Source organism: Cnephaeus nilssonii (genome assembly GCF_951640355.1).
Source record: "Cnephaeus nilssonii genome assembly, chromosome: 22".
Lineage (NCBI taxonomy): Eukaryota > Metazoa > Chordata > Mammalia > Chiroptera > Vespertilionidae > Cnephaeus > Cnephaeus nilssonii.
In genome coordinates, this window is record NC_137093.1 from 9,185,666 (window position 1) to 9,204,657 (window position 18,992).

General features: G+C 56.6%; 1 protein-coding gene across 1 annotated transcript; it reads right to left on the reverse strand.

Annotated features, from left to right (window-relative positions):
* Nucleotides 1–225: 225 nt before the first annotated feature.
* Nucleotides 226–17,924, reverse strand: PLBD2 (phospholipase B domain containing 2). Its single transcript, XM_079762502.1, has 12 exons — nt 17,566–17,924; nt 11,685–11,778; nt 9,893–10,051; nt 8,295–8,395; nt 7,840–8,054; nt 6,713–6,810; nt 3,920–4,080; nt 2,885–2,980; nt 2,651–2,722; nt 1,909–2,061; nt 1,227–1,389; nt 226–1,007 (listed from the first exon to the last, which is right to left on the reverse strand). Exons 1-12 carry the CDS (start codon nt 17,853–17,855, stop codon nt 840–842), a joined length of 1,770 nt encoding a protein of 589 aa, XP_079618628.1. The 5' UTR covers nt 17,856–17,924; the 3' UTR covers nt 226–839.
* Between the last annotated feature and the right edge of the window lie 1,068 nt (nt 17,925–18,992).

Here is an 18,992-nt window from a genome sequence, read left to right on the forward strand (position 1 = left end):
AACAGATGGATAGAGAGATGGGTGGATGGGTGATATGTGGGTGGATGGATGGGTGTGGGTGGATGGATGGATGGATAAATATGTAGATGGACAATGGGTGGGTGGGTTGGAAATAAATGGATGGATGGACAGACAAAAGGATGGACAGGAAGATGCATGGAGGACAGTGCAGATCCCAATCCTGAGAAGAGAACAGGCGCGGACCCAGCCTTCCCCCTGCCCGAAAGCACAACACAGGGCACGGCCTCTCTCGTTTAATCGTCACAGCCTGCGAGTTGGCACCTGCAGCAGGGGAACCGTGGGCACTGCCTGAGGCCTGGGGCATGCCCACGTCGGGGCGGGGCATGAGGCTGGAGCAGGAGGACACTCCTGCCTGGTCCCGGAGAGAGGACCCTGGGGCCTCAGCCACGGTCGCCAGGAACTTTGGTTTGTGTTTGTGTTCGTTTCTGTTCAGGAAAAAGCTGTCCAGCAGGGACACGGCTGCTTCCCGAGGGGGCAGAGGAGCTGGGGCCGGGGATCGGCGCCCGCCACAGGGAACGCCCAGGCCGCGGGGCCCCCAAGACCTGGTCCCTCCGCAGGGGCAGCATGGGGGGGGGGGGGCGGTGAGAGAGAAGCAGAGAGAACAGAGAGAGAAACAGGGAAAAGAAGGAGACAGATGCAGAGAGGCAGAGGAGACAGAAATGGCACCCGCTCCTGAGAGGGTCAGTCCCGGGCCCCACCCAGGAGGAGGTGCCCAGATGAGCATGAACTGGCAGACCCGGGTCCCAGCTCTGGGCACAACAGGGGGCAAAGGCCACAGATGGGGCGAGCAGGAGGTCACGGCAGCGGCAGAGGCGGCCTCAGTCCCAGGAGACCTTGACGGGCGAGAACTTCCAGAGGTCGGGCTGGCCCATGTGCAGCAGGCCGCTGAAGGGCGAGGTGCTCCACTGGAACGGGGGCACCTGGTCCCACGTGGGGCCACTGGCTGCCACTAGGCGCAAGGCCTTGGCCAGGGCCATGCTGGTCACCTGGGGGCCGGCGCAGAGCAGACAGACGGCTGAGTGTCAGCCAGGCTGGGCGCCAAACCAACCCAACCCAGGGCCCTGGCACCCACCCCAGCCTGGGCCACCCCAGCCCGATTCTGACCCTGACTCCGCCCTGCCATCTGCGTTGGCCCAGCCTGCACCCCACCCCCTCCCAGCCCTCACGGTGAGCGAGCCCACCCACAGCCCCGGGCCCTGGCAGACCTTGGCGTCGATGCCCCCGTGGGAGCGCTGCTGCAGCGCCCGGAACGGGTAGGAGCCGTTGGCCGGGTTGAGGTCGGAGCGCGCCGAGATGGCGTTCTCCCCGTTGGGCTGCGGCCTGCAGGCCTTGCACAGTGACAGCGGGTCGTGCAGGAAGTCATTGTACCTGGGTGGGGGGAGGGAGGGACCGGTCGTGCTGGGAAGAGGCGGGGGAGGGGGGGTGCGGGGGTGAAGGGGAGACCAAACCCCTCCTGGCAGCAGCCCCAGAAGAGTCCCTGTTTTCAATGAACCAGCCCCGCCTGCTGCTGGGGTCCCTCGCCCCTCCACCTCATCACCCCGTCCTCCGTCCTCCGAGGAGAGACCCCCTCTTGTCCCACTACAGCATTTCTGGGGATGACAGTCCCAGTTACACATCCGCTTCAGTGTGCTCGGTGGATTTCTACATCAGGGACAGGGCGGCCCTGAGGAAGTGGGGGACCTGCTCTGTGCCCGCGCCCAGCCCAGGGCGATCACGCAGCGGCAGGTCAGTGTCCCCGCCTGTAAGGGGAGGCCGGCCGCGGCGGCGGGACTCAGGCTGAGTAGGGCCGCACCCCTGCCTGCCCGGGCGTGCTGAGAGGTTTGAATGAGTGACCGTGAACAGCACAGAGCGTGCCACGTGACTCCGGGCTCGCTGTCCCCCATGCACCTCATCAGCTGGATCATGGAGTCCATGTCGTGCACCAGCGACTGGTTCCGCCGGAAGATCTGGGCCCGAGGGCTCCTGTCGTAGGAGAACCAGTCCCCGTACTGGGCCACCAGGCCCGGCAGCCCACTGGCGTTGAACACGGACTCAAAGGACCTGCCGGGGATGAGAGCGGTCACTCGTGGCTCCCACTGACCTCGCCTGGCCGCGCCGGGAGGCAGAGGGGCGGTCAGGACAGCAATGACCTGTGCGTGCTGGGGGGTGGCCTGGCGGGGTGGCCAAGCTCAGGCTCAGGGGGCCCAAGAGACCTGCTCCCCACCCTGGCTTCATCACCACCCAGCCAGGGAGCCTTGGGAAAGTGAGGCGCTCTCTCGGGGCCTCAGTTTTGCCCTCTGTGAAATGGGAACAGGAGCTGTGGCTAGCACGGTCTAAGGACCAAACGACGTCACCCAGGTGATGCCCAGTGAGGTCCCGAGGGGCTGGAGGCGCAGCCAGTTAAAGGGGCCCCAGCCCGGGAGCCATGGCGGGGTCAGCGCCCGAGTCGGCTCACCCCCATCACCCTGCGGACGGGGAAGTCATACGGATGCTGACTTAAGCGCCATGCTGTGCCCCACACGGCCAGGGCTTTCCGGACCAGAGAAGGGTGGGGCGGGTTTAAAGAATCACGTGGGCAGGGCCCCTGACAGCGGGGAGAGCTGAGCAAGGGGGCGGGGCAGACACGGGAGGGCGAGGAGGGGACACCTACGGGATGTTGTAGCTGGCCCAGTAGGTCTTCTCGTAGAGCTCCGCCGTCTTGTCGGCCACCACCACCATGCCCCTGGGCGAGAGAGGGCAGGGCGGGGAGGGAGGGCTCCTGTGATCTTGAGCCCCATCTGGGCTGCCTCCTCTGCCAGCCTCGCCCTCCTTAGATTTTCTCTCCCCACACGTTGCAGCCTCGGGGTCTCGGCCTGGAGCCCTGCCCCCTCCCCAGGGCACTCACGGGATCTGCTCCAGGACGGTGAGCACCCTGCTCCCAGGGCTGGGCCCACCCGGCACGAACGCCTTGTAGTCCACGATCATCCACTGGTTGTTGTACCTGCCGGGCGCAAGGAGGGAGGACTGAACGGAGGCTGGAGCCGCTGCCCAGCCTCCCCTGCCCGATAGTCAAGCCCTCGCCCACCCACACCCTCCCCACTGCCCCCAAGCTCTCAAGTTCCAAATTCTCTTCCTGTCCTTCCTCGGGGCCTTTCCCGGGTGGAGAAGCCTGCAGGAGAGGGCAAATGCTTCCCCCGCCCCCCCGCCCCGGGCCTCAGGTTCCCCGTATATAAAACAAGGGAGGGTGCCCGGGCTGGTGTTGCTCAGTGGCTAGAGCGTCAGTTCTCAACCTGAAGGGTCTCGGGTTCAGTTCCCAGTTAAGGGCACGTGCTTGGGTTGCAGGTTCGATCCCTGGCCCTGGTCGGGGCGCGTGTGAAAGGCAATCAATCAATGAGTCTCTCTCACATCGATGTTCTCCCTCCCTCCCTCCTTTCCTCCCTCCCAGGCTCTCTAGAAAGCCATGGAAAGGTACCCTTGGGTGAGGATTCAAAAACAAAACCAGGGAGGGGACCCTCATGGGAATCTATTAAAGGGCTCTGCAGAGGGTGGGGGCATGCAGAGGGTGAGGGCATGCAGAGGTTGAGGGCATGCAGAGGGTGGGGGCATGCAGAGGGTGAGGGCATGCAGAGGGTGAGGGCATGCAGAGGGTGGGGGCATGCAGAGGGTGGGGGCATGCAGAGGGTGGGGGCATGCAGAGGGTGAGGGCATGCAGAGGGTGGGGGCATGCAGAGGATGGGGGCATGCAGAGGGTGAGGGCATGCAGAGGGTGAGGGCATGCAGAGGGTGGGGGCATGCAGAGGATGGGGGCATGCAGAGGGTGGGGGCATGCAGAGGGTGAGGGCATGCAGAGGGTGAGGGCATGCAGAGGGTCTGAGTATTAGGGGGGAGGTTGGGCCATTTCTCGGGGGCGGGGAGGCCAACAGGCCAGAAGCCCACTCACGTGCCGCTGTTGAACTTCTTGAAGGTCTCCGCCCAGGTGTCCCCGTCCAAGGCCAGGCGGTTGGCCACGATGTTGCGCACCCACTCCATCACACAGCCCTGGGGCTGCACGTACTTCCACAGGGCCGGGTTGCTGTTGCCAATGGTGGTCTCCAGGGTCACCTGGGGAGAGCCGAGGGGGCTGGTGAAGAGCCAGCTGGCTACAGCCGGCGCACGCGGCATCGTCAGCGCTCAAGGTGACTAAGTGTCAAAACCTCCTGCTCTGGTCTAGACGCACGTTCCTCGGGGGCCGGATGGGCACAGAGGGGACTCGTGGCCACGCACCAGCTTTGCCTGGACGAGCCCCTGAGGAGCCCGGGGGCCATGTCCAGGGACCCCCCAGGCGGTCAACTCTCCCCCAGAGGGTAGCAGCCGTTTCCACCCTGCCCTGCAGTTTCCCGGGGGGCTGGGGGGCTTGAGCTGCTAGCCCCCAGAGGGCCACAGTCTCCGAACTCACAGGCCTCCCGGGAAAAGGCGAGCACGGCTACTGATGGCCCTTCGTGCTGCAGGTAAACTGAGGCCCGAGGAGGCTGGAGACTTTGATGGTCCAAGATGCGACCCCCTCCCCAACTTCCAGCTCCCCAATCAGTGCTTGTGCCCCACAGCAGGACATTCACATGCTTCTCCCCTTTTCATACAAAACCGAGAAACAGCTAAGATAGCAGCAGCCGTAAATGTGGTGCGAAAGAGAGGAATCTGCTGGCTGGTGCTGCTCAGTGGTTGAGCGTTGACCAATGAACTAAGAGGTCACTGGTTCAATTCCCAGTCGGGGCACATGCCCGGGTTGTGGGCTCGACCCCCAGTAGGGGGCGTGCAGGAGGCAGACAACGCGTGATGTTTCTCATCGCTGTTCCTCTCTCTCTATCCTTCTCCCTTCCTCTCTCTTTAAAAATCAATAAAAACATATTTAGCCCTGACTGGTTTGGCTTGGTGGATAGAGCGTCAGCCTGTGGACTGAAGGGTCCCAGGTTCGATTCCAGTCAAGGGCATGTTGCGGGCACATCCTCAGTGGGGGGGGGGGGGGGGGGTGCAGGAGGCAGCTGATCCATGTTTCTCTCTCATCGATGTTTCTAACTCTCTATCCCTCTCCCTTCCTCTCTGTAAAAAAAATCAATAAAATATATATATTTTTAAAAAACATATTTTTAAAAAAAAGAATAATAGAAGAATCTGCAAAGCAGGCCTGAGTTGCAATGCCCAGGCAGGGACGGCTTCTTCCCGCCCTCCACCCTCTAGCTCTGAGCAGCCAACACCATCGCCAGGGCTGAGACCAGCTGGGTCCCCAAAGCCCCGCCCCCGGGGAGGGAGGGGCAGTGCGAGTCACTTTCCTCTCTCTCCAGCAGGGGGCTCTTAACCTGGGGCAGTTCTCAGGGAGCCTGCAGGCTTGGATGGGGAAACCAGAACCTTTTATTTCCACTAACGTCAACCTGAAATCAGCATCTCCTCCATTGTTAAGACAGGCGACACCCCACGGAGGTATGAGGGTACCTGAGACTCACGGACAGAAAGCACACGCTTCCCCACCAGGTGACAGGGATGCACAGACCTCAAAATATCGTTTAGGTCCCGCGTCACTTCTAAGTGACTCAGGCAGCACCTGCACCCGCACCTCGTTCTCTATCAGCATAAACATTTCAGGCTTAGATAACATTCTGATAAACTCATTCAATAGAATGTTTTGGTTTGCACACTTTAAAAACATTGCTTTGGGGTGGGGTTCTCAGCTCCCGGGCAGCAAAGGGGTCTGTGCACAAATCCAGGTAAGGGCCCGGACGGGAGGTAAACTTCCACCTGGGACCGAGCACGGGGCTGCCCGCCTGGCCCTCTCACACCTGTTTCATCTTAAGGGACTCAATCCCACGCTCCCCTCAAAAGCTAACAGGATGGAGCCCGCCCCCTCCCACCCCGAGGAAACGGGCATCTCTGAAGCCAGGTTTTTCTCCTCTGCGTGTTGCCCTGGCGATGGCAGGGCCCGCTGCCCCGGGGAGGGTGCCAGGCACAGATTTCTACATGTGTTTGGACCCCCTCCAGGAAAAGCCGGTAAAAACAACACCTCGTAAACAACATTTATTCAAAAAACCTGGCCCGGTTAGAGGGGTTTTGTGGGAAGGCGGCATTTCAGCAAGGTCGCGCGGGAGAGGGACGGCTTCTCCTCGCTGAGATCAAGGCCGTCTCCGGAGGCCCCGAGACCAGCGATTTCTGAGGAGCTGTGTTACCGTGCAGAGGCCCAGGCCGGCGGCAGGCTCAGGACGCCCAGGGGGCCCTGGGGATCTGCATTTAAGAAGCCCCACTCTGTCCAGCCAGCGTGGCTCAGTGGTTGAGCCTTGACCCATGACCCAGGAGGTCACAGTTCGAGTCCAGGTAGGGCACATCCCTGGGTTGTGGGCTCGATCCCCAGTGTGGGGCATGTAGGAGGCAGCCAACCAATGATTCCTCTCATCACTGATGTTTCTCTCTCTCTCCCCCTCTCCCTTCCTCTCTCTCTAAAAATCAATTTTTAAACAATATTTTTTTTTAAGGAAAAAAAATCCCCACCTACCCCCCTAGGGATAGGTACTAGCTTTATCAGGTGGTCACTCCGTAAGGGACATAACCGTCTAACCACTATGCTGTACGCCTGAAACTAACATAATATTGTATAGCAACTGCGACTGAGTAATCTTCTTAAAGGAAGACCCAACCAGTGGTCCCTGCCCGCCCGCCGCTGCTGCGTGAGGAGCACCGGGGAGGACGGGGTCAGGGGAGGGAGACTCACCAGCCCGCTGCTCAGGACGTAGAAGTCATCCCCGGAGAAGATGGTGCCGGGGTAGGCCGAGAAGACCAGCTTGTTGCCAGGAGCCAGGGGAGAATTCTCTGGGGGGGGACAGGGCCGGAGGGGGGGGTTGCTGGTCAGACAAGCCCACATGGGGGGCCCGCACCCCCACCCATCCAGACTTGGGAGTGTCCCGGTGGGGAGCAGCAGGCCCCCACACCTTTCTGTTCTTTTATTTATTTATTTAAATTCTTTATTGTTTAAAGTATTACATATGTCTCCTTTTTCCCCCATTGACCTCTCCCCGGCCACCCCTACCCCCACCTTTCTGTCTGCTATTTAGCAAGCCAGGCATTTGATGTGTGTGTGTGTGTGTGTGTGTGTGTGTGTGTGTGTGTTGGGTGGGTGTGAATGCTAGTAACAAAATACATATATATATATATATATATATATATATATATATATATACACACACATACATAATGACTGTTTACTAGTACCATTTTTAGCTTTCTTTCTTTTTTTAATGTTTTTATTGATTTTAGAGAGAGAAGAAGGTAGAGGGAGAGACAGGACAGAAACATTGATGAGAGAGAACTATCAATTGGCTGCCTCCTGCAGGCCCCCTACTGGGGAGTGAGCTGACCCATAGACATGTGACCCCACCCTCCTCAAATGGTGGTTTTAAGCTTTTGTTGTTTTAAATGTGGAGGCGATTTGTTATGCAGCACTAGCTAATGAATACACCTTGTGAAATAAAAGTTTCCTAAGAGGAAATTAATGTGCTAAAAATAAGATGAGCTCTTAGAATGGCCACAGTGACCACAGTGTGCCTAAGGCCAGGCCCACATCTCCTAGCACCGTGGTTGGCAAACTGTGGCTCGAGAGCCACATGCGGCTCTTTGGCCCCTTGAGTGTGGCTCTTCCACAAAATACCACGGCCTGGGCGAATCTATTTTGAAGAAGTGGCGTTAGAAGAAGTTTAAAAAATTTGGCTCTCCAAAGAAATTTCAATCGTTGTCCTGTTGATACTTGGCTCTGTTGACTAATGAGTTTGCTGACCACTGGCCTAGCACCCTCCCCCACCCCTGCCCGTGTGCCCACGCACAGACACACCCACAGCCACCCACCTCGGGGGCCTTCTTGGAACTGGAACCAGTACTTCTTGATGATGCGCAGCATGTTCTGGTAGGAGTTCCAGGTATTGTGGGCGACCAGGAGGTCGCTGTGGCCGGGCAGCAGCTTGATGAGGGCGGAGCAGGAGCCAGAGCCCAAAGTGTGCTTGGTCTTGGTCTTATTCAGGGCCGGCTCCAGGTCCTCCAGGTCCCCAGAGATCTGCAACAGGCTGAGGAGCCCAGGGCGCCACACGTTTACGTGCCTGCTTGAGTCTATTACAGGCCCATCTCACAGAGAAGGAAACTCAGCCTCTGTGTGTGTGTGGGGGGGGGGGGGGGGGGGGCGGGCAGGTGATCGGTCTGAGGCCATGGAGCCAAGAAGTGGCACAGCCAGTACGGAGCCCAGGGCTGTCTGACTATGAGGCGTGTGGCCCTCTCCCCAGCCCTGTCCACTCTGGGGTGGCACTTACAGGAAGCCCAAGGGTTTGATGGTGAACTTCCCAGTCGGGAAGGCCACACTGCCTTCATAGCTGTCCTCTAGGCCTTTCAGCTGCAGGAGGGTCAGCTGCACCTGAGGAGGGGGCAGAGGGTGAGGCCTCTCCTCCAGGCTCACACCTGCTCCTGCGGTGGCAAGGGCTCTGGGGTCCAGACAGAGCACCCGCCAGGCTCCAGCCAGCCCTCACCCACCACCTACCCCTCCATGCCAAGCACCCTCCTGCCTTCCATTAATTCACTGTATGTCCCTGCCCTGTGCCAACTCCCAAACCACGCCCGCTGAAGAGCCCAGCTTCAAGCCACCTCCTCCAGGAAGCCTCCCAGGCTGTTCTGAGTTTAGCTACTGGCTGTGCTGCTGCCTCAGGACACCTGTCTCGTGTGGCTGACTTCTCCCCATCATCACTGTCATTGTTCTGTAACCATGGAGTATCATCACTGTGTCCCCGCGGGACCCTGAACTGTGCTGGGCATATGCCAGGTACTTCATAAGCATCTGCAAGATGGGTGGTGTGTGTGTGGGGGTGGATAGATGGGTGGATGGGTGGATGGGTGAGTGGATAGATGGATGAATGAATGGGTGAGTGGGTAAGTGGGGGGTGGGTGGATAGATGGGTGGATGGGTGGGTGGATAGATGGGTGAATGAATGGGTGAGTGGGTAAGTGGGGGGGTGGATAGATGGGTGGATGGGTGGGTGGATAGATGGGTGAATGAATGGGTGAGTGGGTAAGTGGGGGGGGTGGGTGGATAGATGGGTGGATGGGTGAGTGGATAGATGGGTGAATGAATGGGTGAGTGGGTAAGTGGGGGGGGTGGATAGATGGGTGGATGGGTGAGTGGATAGATGGGTGAATGAATGGGTGAGTGGGTAAGTGGGGGGGGGTGAATGGGAGGGAGGAAGAGCCTGTTCTAGGGAGGGTAGGAGCAGGTGGGTGGGTGGACAGTGAGAAATTCTACTGAGGGCCAGGTGCACAGCTGGCCCAGGTGAGGTGGAGGTGCTCACAGGCACTCTCAGAGACCGCCTGTGGTGTGCGCTTCACAGTTAAACTTGAGGGGTGGCAGGGGGTCCATGAATGAATGGCTTCGTTAATGACCTGGCCAGCGGCCCCAAGGCCCAGTGCCTACCTGGGTCTCTGGGCTAATCAGCAGCTCACCTAGCTGAGGGAAACAGCAGTCCCTGCGCCCGGCCTCCTGGGTTTTCTAGTTCTCCCCTTCCCCTTGCTCTTCTATAAAGGCTTTCTAATGCAATCAATCCAGGCACCTCCCGTGCATGCAAGTAAAACAGCGCGCTGACAATGACTACAGGGGCTCTTTGACGGCAGGAGGGCGGAATGGGCTGGAGAGAGAGACAGGGAGGCCGGGAGGGAGAGCTGGAGCTCCATCACGTGGATGGATGGACGGATGGATGGATGGATGGAAGGACGGACGGGTGGAGACTGGACAGATGGATGAATGGCAGGTCTATTTGAGGGAGGGAGACAACGATGGCCACATCCAAGGGCTGGCCAGGAAGGGCGGGAACAGGTCCCCACAGCAGACCCACCCGCAGCCCACTGAGCACGCGGCCCCGCCCACCTGGTGCCAGTAGGCGGAGTCCTTGTTCAGCTCCACCTGCTTCTGCATCCACTCCAGGTTGGCTTCCAGGAAGCTCTTGAGCCGCTCGCAGTACCCGACCTCGTACTCGAAGGGGCCGCAGTAATTCACCACCGTGTTCATCCAGTGCATGTAGATGAGCTGGCGGGTGAGGCGGGCGAGGTGGGCGGGGCAGGGCGGCGGGCTGCTCTCTTCCCTGAGGACCCCACCGGCTCCCCACTTGAGTTAAGGGTCCTCACCCAGAGCGCCGGGCGGGCGGCGGGATGGCGGCACCTCTGCTCACACTGGCCCCTCTCCCTGACGGCCCTTCTCGCCCAGCCAGGCCCGACGCCCGGACCTCTCCCTCCGCTGAAACCCTTTAGCCTTCGGCGTCTGCCCTAGATTACACCCCCTGTTGCTAGGACCCCCACTCTATATATGTATTTAGTCGGTCAGTCAACGCAACGTGGGCCTAGTCCAGTCTGACCACCTCCCCAGACATCAGTGCCCCAAACTGCCCCCAGGGGTCAGAATGAGGAGTGTGGGTTTTACAGAGCCCTGCGTGCTGTCCTCCGTGCCGGGCGCTTTCCCTCTGGCCATCCCGCATCCCATTCACCGTGTGGCTCATTCATTCTCACCGGCACCCTGCACTGTGTGCGGCACCACCCCTGGTTGCCCGGTCACCCGCGAGGGGCATCTGGGTCCCCTCGCTTTGGGGCTGCGTTGAACACCTCATGCCCATCCTCGGTCACCGCTAGGGACGAGGGCCTGTGTGTTAGGCTCTACAGGTTGATGCCAGATTATTTTCCAAAGTGGGTGTCGCACAGTGTGGGGGCCAGCCCTCACGCCACAGCCTCACCCCTTCTGATGCTGCCCGACTTCTGAACGTCAGGGTGATCGCTTTCATGAAGTTCCAGGTCAACGAAAGCAAAATATGTCGGTTTAGGATTCATCGCGTGTCATAAAACTCGTTTAGCAAAAGCTGGGTAGCGGAAATAACTCACGATCACGCGCCCATCCTCCGATGAGGGATAAATAACAAGCTGTGGAATATTACTTGGCCATGAAAAGGAATGAGGGACTCACTCCTGCTACATGTGAACCTGTAAACTGATGCTCCGTGAAAGAGGCTGGTCACAAAGACCCGGGCTGTAGGATTCCGTTCATGTAAAGTGTCAAGAATAACCAAATCCGTAGAGACAGAAAGTAGGTTAGTGGTTGCCAGGGGCCGGGGTGTGGGGGGAAAAGGAAGGTGACTGCTGATGCATGGGGCTTCTTTCTGGGGTGATAAGAATGTTCTGGAATTAGATAGTGGTGATGGCTGCACCACCTTATGAGATAGTAAAAACAAAAACAAAAAAACACTGAATCAGACATTTTAAAACAGTGAGTTTTACGGCCTATGAACTGTATCCCAATATGAATGACTGAGTGACTGAGTGAATGGGAAAGGCAGGCACCACATTTAGGGTGGGGTGCCTCAAGGGGAAGGGAAACGGGGAATGGGTTTGGGAGGGGGGCTTCAATAGTATCAGTGACACTGTAGGCTGTAGTTTGGGTGTTCACCTGATTGCTATGCTTTATAACATGGAATACGTCATGTGTTTTTTGTATGCACTGAATGGAGCCTCGTGGAAACGTTTAAGGAATGCACGTGAGCCTGTCTCCCCGGCCAGACGGAGGCTGGGGCGGGAAGCCCACTCTGCACAGACCTCGGCGCCCTCCGAAGCTCCCTGGGGACACGGTGGTGGGGTGTGGGGGAGGCAGGAGCCCCGGTGTCCCCATCTGGCCTTACCTCCTCGGACACGGCGGCCTCCACCACGCCCGCCGCGTAGGCCTGCAGGCTGTCATTGTAGTGGCCGTTGGTGTGCAGCTCCAGAAAGGCCCACCTGAGAGGAGGGGACACTGGTCACACAGGGACAGGGGCGGAGCGGCCCTCCGCTCGGCACACCGCTGTCTCCAGTGTTAAACCATCACAACACCAGTGACGAACTGCCTTCACGTGAGCATCTGTCTGTCTGTCCCTGGGCACTTGTCAGGCCAAATCCCTAAAAGAGAAAATGCTGGGTCACAGGGAACATGCATCTTTACTTTGAATGAATACTGACAAGCAGCCTCCCCCAAACACTGAAATAACCTTCATTCCCACCCCCACACCAATATCAGGTCTTCCTCTGTGCCAGGCACTGTGCTAGTCACTCGCATATCTATTAACTCTTTTTTTTTATTTTTAAAAAAATATATTTTATTGATATTTTTACAGAGAGGGAGGGAGAGGGATAGAGAGCCAGAAACATAGACAAGAGAGAAACATCGATCAGCTGCCCCTTGCACCCCCCCCCCCCCCCAATTGGGGATGTGCCCGAAACCAAGGCACATGCCCCTGACCGGAATCGAACCTGGAACCCTTCAGTCCGAAGGCCGACGCTCTATCCACTGAGCCAAACCGGTTTTGGCACTATTAACTTTTTAAAAATATGTTTTTATTGCTTTTAGAGAGAGAGAGAGAGGGAGACAGAACATTGATGGGAGAGAGAAACACGGATCGGCCGCCTCCTGCATGCTCCCCACTGGGATTGAGCCTGCAACCCGGGCATGTACCCTGACCCAGAATGGAACCGGCGATTCGGTGCACCGGTCGACACTCAACCAACTGAGCCACACCGACCAAGGGCTACTTTCTTAATTTTATTGGTCATTTGTAATTCTTTGGTTCATGTCCTTCACTCATTTTTCTCCATTGTGTTTTTTAAGATCTTTTCTTACGGCTGGGCGAAATTCTCGGTGTATGTATTAGCCCTTGGCTTGTCACTCATATTGAAAATAGGTTTGTGTTTTAATCGAGCTTTGCTTTTGCTTTTGCCCATAGAGGTTTCGTTTTCGTGCAGCCAAATCTATCAGCCTTCTCCTTGGTGGTTCTGGGTTCTATCCTTGTTCCAAAGACCCAAAACTCTTCACCCAGGTGACTTCTAGAACTAGGAGGAAAACATTTAAGGCAATTTCTCTTAAGGTAAGGAGGGCAACGGGAAGACGCTTATGTGACCTTGAAGAGGCCACGGGACCAGGCGGAGCCAGGCTCAGCCAGACGGCCTCGTGGGAAGGCAGCTAAAATGCCACCAGGAACTCTAGGACAGGAATAGCTCGGCCGGAGGAGAGTGTGGAGAGGAGAGACTGTCAACCCCCCCCCCCCCCCGCCGCCCCAGGCGTCCAGCAGGCCAGCCTCTGAGTGCCCGCTGGGCACCAGACACGCAGGGTAGACAGGGATGAATGGCACCCAGTCCCGCCTTCAGAGAGCTCATGGGGGAGGTGCGAGTGACATGGAAACAGATGATGACCAAACAGGGTGTGGATGCAAAAGGGGCCACGTGCTAACCGGACAGGCTAAGGGGAGGCTGCATGGCAACCTTGCAAACTCAGAGACCTAAAGCGACCACTAAGACGGCCTGAAATTACACCTTTCTCACCAACAGCAGTTTGTGGTGGGCAGTCACGTCCCAGGCAGGTCTTTTTCCCTGACAAAAGGAAAAACCTTCCCTGAGCCCGTCCCTTTTTGCGACTAAGATAACCTACCTAACAACATGCCTTTGGAATATCAAAGTAATCCCTCCCCCCAACCCCCACCCTAAAACACAAGCCAGCCCCCTCATTCTTATCATCAGGCTAATTGTTAACTGTTAACTACCCTTTACCGGCCTGTGTAAAAGAAGTGTGTCTATTCCAGTGGTCGGCAAACCGCGGCTCGTAAGCCACATGCGGCTCTTTGGCCCCTTGGTGTTCTAACGCCACTTCTTCAAAATAGACTCGCCCAGGCCGAAAACCGACTTCTGCGCACGGGCCACAAAGTTTCAATCGCACTATATGTGCGCGCCCGCACGTGGTATTTTGTGGAAGAGCCACGCTCAAGGGGCCAAAGAGCCGCATGTGGCTCGCGAGCCTCGGTTTGCCGACCACTGGTCTATTCCTTTTACCTTTTATCCAGTCCCCCAGGCCTCCCCGCTTGGCTTTCTCCCGCCTCCCGAATCTTCCATCAATGGATTTCATGGAACTCATTGGGTCTTCCCCTTTGACTCTGGTGTATAAAATAAACGGTAAAACTGCCATCTTCCAGAGCATTTTCTCAGTCCCTTGAGATCCTGCTTCCTGGCAGTTGTCGTCAGTTTGGCTCAAATAAACTGACAAAAATTCTTCCCGGTTCGGACGTTTCTTACGTTGACAGAGCTAACAGCGGTTACAGACAGAAAGGGAAAAACCTCCCACGTTCCATCCCACCTTTCCAAACTGCTGGGATTCTTACCACGAAGAGTTCATTGCTGTTATAATAATTACCAACATTTTAAACAGTGCAGCATGGCTTCTTTCAAGCTGGGCAGGAGGAAGGATGAGTGGAAAGTGGCATTTCCGCTCCGCCACCCTGCCAGGCCGCAGTACCCCAAATATGGCCTTAGTCACCGCCCTGCTTCCACGGAGGGCCGCCTTATTCCAAGGGCCACTGGGGTGATTCCACTCAGATGGCCTTTTTTCATTTTGCCCGAGTCTTCAGAACACCCAGGTGGGCAGGGACCCTCCCACCTTCCCAGAAGGCTGCGGGTGAGGGAGGTTTTGCTCCCAGCTCCTGTGTGGTGTTTCCCTGGCTGATCTCTGCAGATCCTTCTATGGCCTCGGGCCCTCAGCCCTAATCAGATTCCTTCTGATCCCGGATGAGGCTGCCGCCTCCCACCACCTACAGCAAGTGTCCTAGATCTCTGGTCGCAAACCTGAAATTCTGCCTCATTCGGCACCCCCCTGCCCGTCCAGCCTCAGCTCCTCGTCTGTAAAATGGGAAGGCTTGGGCGTCAGCAACTGAGCCGGTGGGCAGGTTTTGAGAAACTCTACCTCAATCCCTGGGCAAAACAAAAACACCCACAAGAGGGTGTTTCTAAACTAAATGAGTCCATTAAAGGCTGCTTTTATTTTTTTCTCTGATCATGTCCTTTCTGCTTGTTTGGTTCTTAAAATAGCTGATCTCTTATGAGATAAAATTGACAGAGGTAAGTAAGTATTGTTCTGTTTTGTTTTTAATGTGCTTGCCTGACAAAAAATTAAAAGTTGGCAGCATGGGATCTGTGAAGCCAATCTTTTTCCACACTGATTTTTTTTTAAATATATTTTTATTGATTTCAGAGAGGAAGGGAGAGGAGAGAGAGAGAAACATCAATGCTGAGAGAGAATTATTGATCGGCTGCCTCCTCCAGGCCCCACACTGGGGATCGAGCCCACAACCCAGGCATGTGCCCTGACTGGGAATCGAACCATGACTTCCTGGTTCATAAGTGGATGCTCAACCACTGAGCCACTGCCGGCTGGGCCACACTGATTTTATGTCAGGGGTGGCTAGCGCCTCTGAGAAGCCACAGTTGGGCAAATTCAGACCTTTTGTGTGAGATGGGCAGGGGGTCACCACCTGGCTTCAGTGTACAGCATTCCTGGGATGCCCTCACCAGGTAGGGTGCCCACCTTATCTGTGGCTGTCACCCCTTTCTCATTCTTGAATGCGTATGTTTATCTTGCATCACTTTTTATTTTTTTTAAATATATTTTATTAATTTTTTACAGAGAGGAAGGGAGAGGTATAGAGAGTTAGAAACATCGATGAGAGAGAAACATCGATCAGCTGGCTCCTGCACACCTCGCACTGGGGATGTGCCCACAACCAAGGTACATGCCCTTGACTGGAATCGAACCCGGGACCCTTCAGTCCGCAGGCCGACGCTCTATCCACTGAGCCAAACCGGTTAGAGCTCTCGCATCCCTTTTTAGAGAAGTAGTGGGTTGTGTTTATCCATTTGGCTGGACTGGGTTTCTGGGTGCTGGCTGGTGGATTGGGGTTGTCTGCGGGCTTCCCAAGAGGCTAATTCCCTCATATGGATCTTCATTTCCTCTCCTAACTGGAAGGTGATGTATGCAAAGAGCTGGTGGGGGGTCAGATCAGGGAAGGAGGAAGAGGGAAAGCTGGAGGGTTCGGCCTCCGCAGGACCAAGGCCAGAGCTGGGCTGGTGCAGGCTCCAACTCTGGGGGCATGTCTGATCCCCAAACACCCAATCCTAAAGGTTCCCATGCTGTGTGGGGAATATCGGTCCAAAGTCAGATACAGCGCAACTGAGAGAGATTATGAGGGAAGAGGATGTGGAGTGTATCCCCGGATCCCCAGTGGTGAAATCTGGGGTCTAGAGAAAAGGAGGGATTCCCCCTAACCCTTCCCCTCCCCATCCTGGCCTCACCTCTGTGCCTCCTCCTCTAGCTGGCATCCAGGCAGAGATGTTCGGGCCCTGTTGGCTCTGCTAAGCAGGGCCCAAAACGTGTGTGAGTCAGCAGTGACCAGCCACAGAGCCAAGGAGCTCTGGTTCCCTCCCTAGATGCCAGCCAACCCCGTGGCCTCCTCTTCCCAGGAGCCTCCCCAGATTAGCTCTACCCAGCTCCTGTGTCTACAGCAAACCCCCCCTCCCAATTTTTTCTTCTATCTGATACCCTCCCAAGTGCCACAAAGCACCAAAACGAGGGTGTCCTGTGTCTCCCCAACATCTGCAGGAATTAATGCACGCCAGCAAAATGGATGTGGGCAGCAGTAGCCATGCCTGCGGGAGACGGCAATGCAGTGTAAGCACTGGGATGAGCCCAGGATGGGGTGCAGAGCGGAGTTTCCCAAGATCCCCAGAAAAGCCTGGATCCAGGGCCAGGGCCCTGCGGACAAGGTTTGAGGCAGACTTTCCCCAATCCCACTGACTTCCCCACTGAATGGGGACCCACCCCACACCTGCTCAGCTCCATAAACTCAAGGCAAGCACACCAGGTGAGTGAGTGAGTGAGTGAATGAATGAATGAATGAATGGGCTCAAGCCCCAGTATAAGGCCTGAGGGGGGCACCACCCAACCTCCCAGCCACAGCACATCCTCAAACCCTGGGCCAAGAAGGGGAAATGGGAGGCCAGACAGGCAGAGGAATCGGGTGAGAGTCACGCCACAGAAGGACAGTCCCGGCGAGAAGGACGGTGATCGCGAATGCCCAGGACGGAGCAGTTGGCTCCATACTAAGTCTCTGGCCACGAGAGTTTCCCCTGGATCGGGAGAGAAGAAAGGGAGGAGCGGAGCCCAGGCCCTGGCAGCACCTGGGTCTGTGGGAATTTCGGGAGCCTCTGTTTCCTGACCCGCTAAGCCAGGCTCTGTCCTGCGGCCTTGGTTCTGGAACAGCAGCGAGGGGCTGGCCCCCGTGGGGCCAGTTACAACCAAGAAAGTGAAAATTAGTTTCCTGGCGAGCTCACCACCCGCAGGCCCAGGAGGTGGGGAAGTGAAGTGTGGACAAGGGGAAGTTGTGTTACCACCAGCCACGGACCCTTCCAGATGGAGGCACAGTGGCCCTGACGACAAGGACCCGGTCTCTAGAGGGCAGAGGGCAGTCACCCCAGGCTACGGTTGGGGGATGCTGCCTCAGCTCCCACCCGGCCAGGGCTCTGGTCCAGAGGGCGGTGCTATATCCTCAGAAGCTGGACACTGACCCCAGGGAGACAAGGGCACTGTCATCGGCCAGAGGCTGGTCCTGGGGACAGGCCAGGCCCTGCGCCCAGTCACCGCCCCCTCTCCACCCCCCCCCCACCCCCCCGCATTTCCCCGCTTGTTCCGAGCGGAGTCGGGTCTACCCTTACCCCGTCTCATGAATGGCGTTGGTGAGATTGGCCCAGGCCACGAAGTCGGGCTGGCGGCCATCCACCAGCTGCAGCTGGCCCGTCCTGGCGTCCAGGACCACCGAGCGGCTGCGGGAGGCGGGGGGCACCGGTCCGTAGGGTCCCCAGTGGTCCCTCGGGGTCGAGATCGCGCCCGTCAAGCCGCTCAGAAACAGCCCGGCCAGCAGGGCCAGCACCCGGGCCAGCGCCGGCGCCCGCGACACCGCCGGGGTCAGGCGGCCGCCGGGGGAGCGGTACGGCGGGGCCACCATCGCCACGCGGAGCCGCACGCAGCCCGCTCACGTGACAGCTCCCCGTCACCGGGGCGGAGGGACAGCAGGCCGGGGAGGGGAGGGGCTTGGGCCCGGCTCTTCCGGGATGGGCGGGGCCCGGAGTGGGACGGAGGGGCGGGGCCTATCTTAAAGAGCCCAGCACCCTTGTCCACCTACGAAAACCCTGCCTAGCACGCGTCCCCCCAACTTTTTATTTTTCAAAATTTCAAACCTTGAGCAAAGTTGCAAGAAGGGGAGTAAATACCCATATGCCTAACACCGATTGCTAATATTTTCTTACATTTAATCAATTTCTCTTGATATGTGTAGAGGGTGTCCCCCAAAAATGTATACACACTTTAACTCACTTAATTTTGAAAACGTATGTTAATAAACAGTGACTTTATAATGATTCAAAATGTGTATACATTTTTCGGGGACACCCTGTATATGTTTTGCTCAACCATTTCAGAGTTAATTGAAGGCATCATGACATGTCAATCCTAAATGCAGGAGATGTACAGTATCTCAATAAGAAAAAAGACATCATCCTAGTAACCACAATCTACCATTGTAATAGGAGATTTACCCTTCATTTAATAAGGTCACCAGATCGTCCCGCTTTTGGCGGGACAAAACCGATTTTTAACAATTTGTCCCTCGTCCCACGGAGTTTTAAAAAAGTCCCTATTTTTGGAAATAATCTTTGCAAAAATAGGGACTTTTTTAAAACGCCGTGGGACACGGGACAAATTGTTAAAAATCGGTTTTGTCCCGCCAAAATCAGGACGATCTGGTCACCTTATGCTAGTATCTAGTGCAGGGTTTTATTCAAAATTTTCCAGTTGTCCCCAAAATGCTTTTTCTTTTCTTTTGGTTCAGGATCCATTCCTCACACCATACACAAGAATAAACCTTTAAATGATGAGAGTCTAAATATAACAATGAAACTGCAGAAGTAGAAGAAAATATGGGTGACTTCCTCCCTAACAGGTGTGGGGAAGGGCTTTCTAGGTGCAATTAAAAATGAAGACATTTAACTACATAAAATCCCCTTTAACTTTTTCATGTCCAAGACATCATAAGCAACAACGTGACAAGACAACGGACAAATAGGTTAGGGATTCGGGGGAGTCA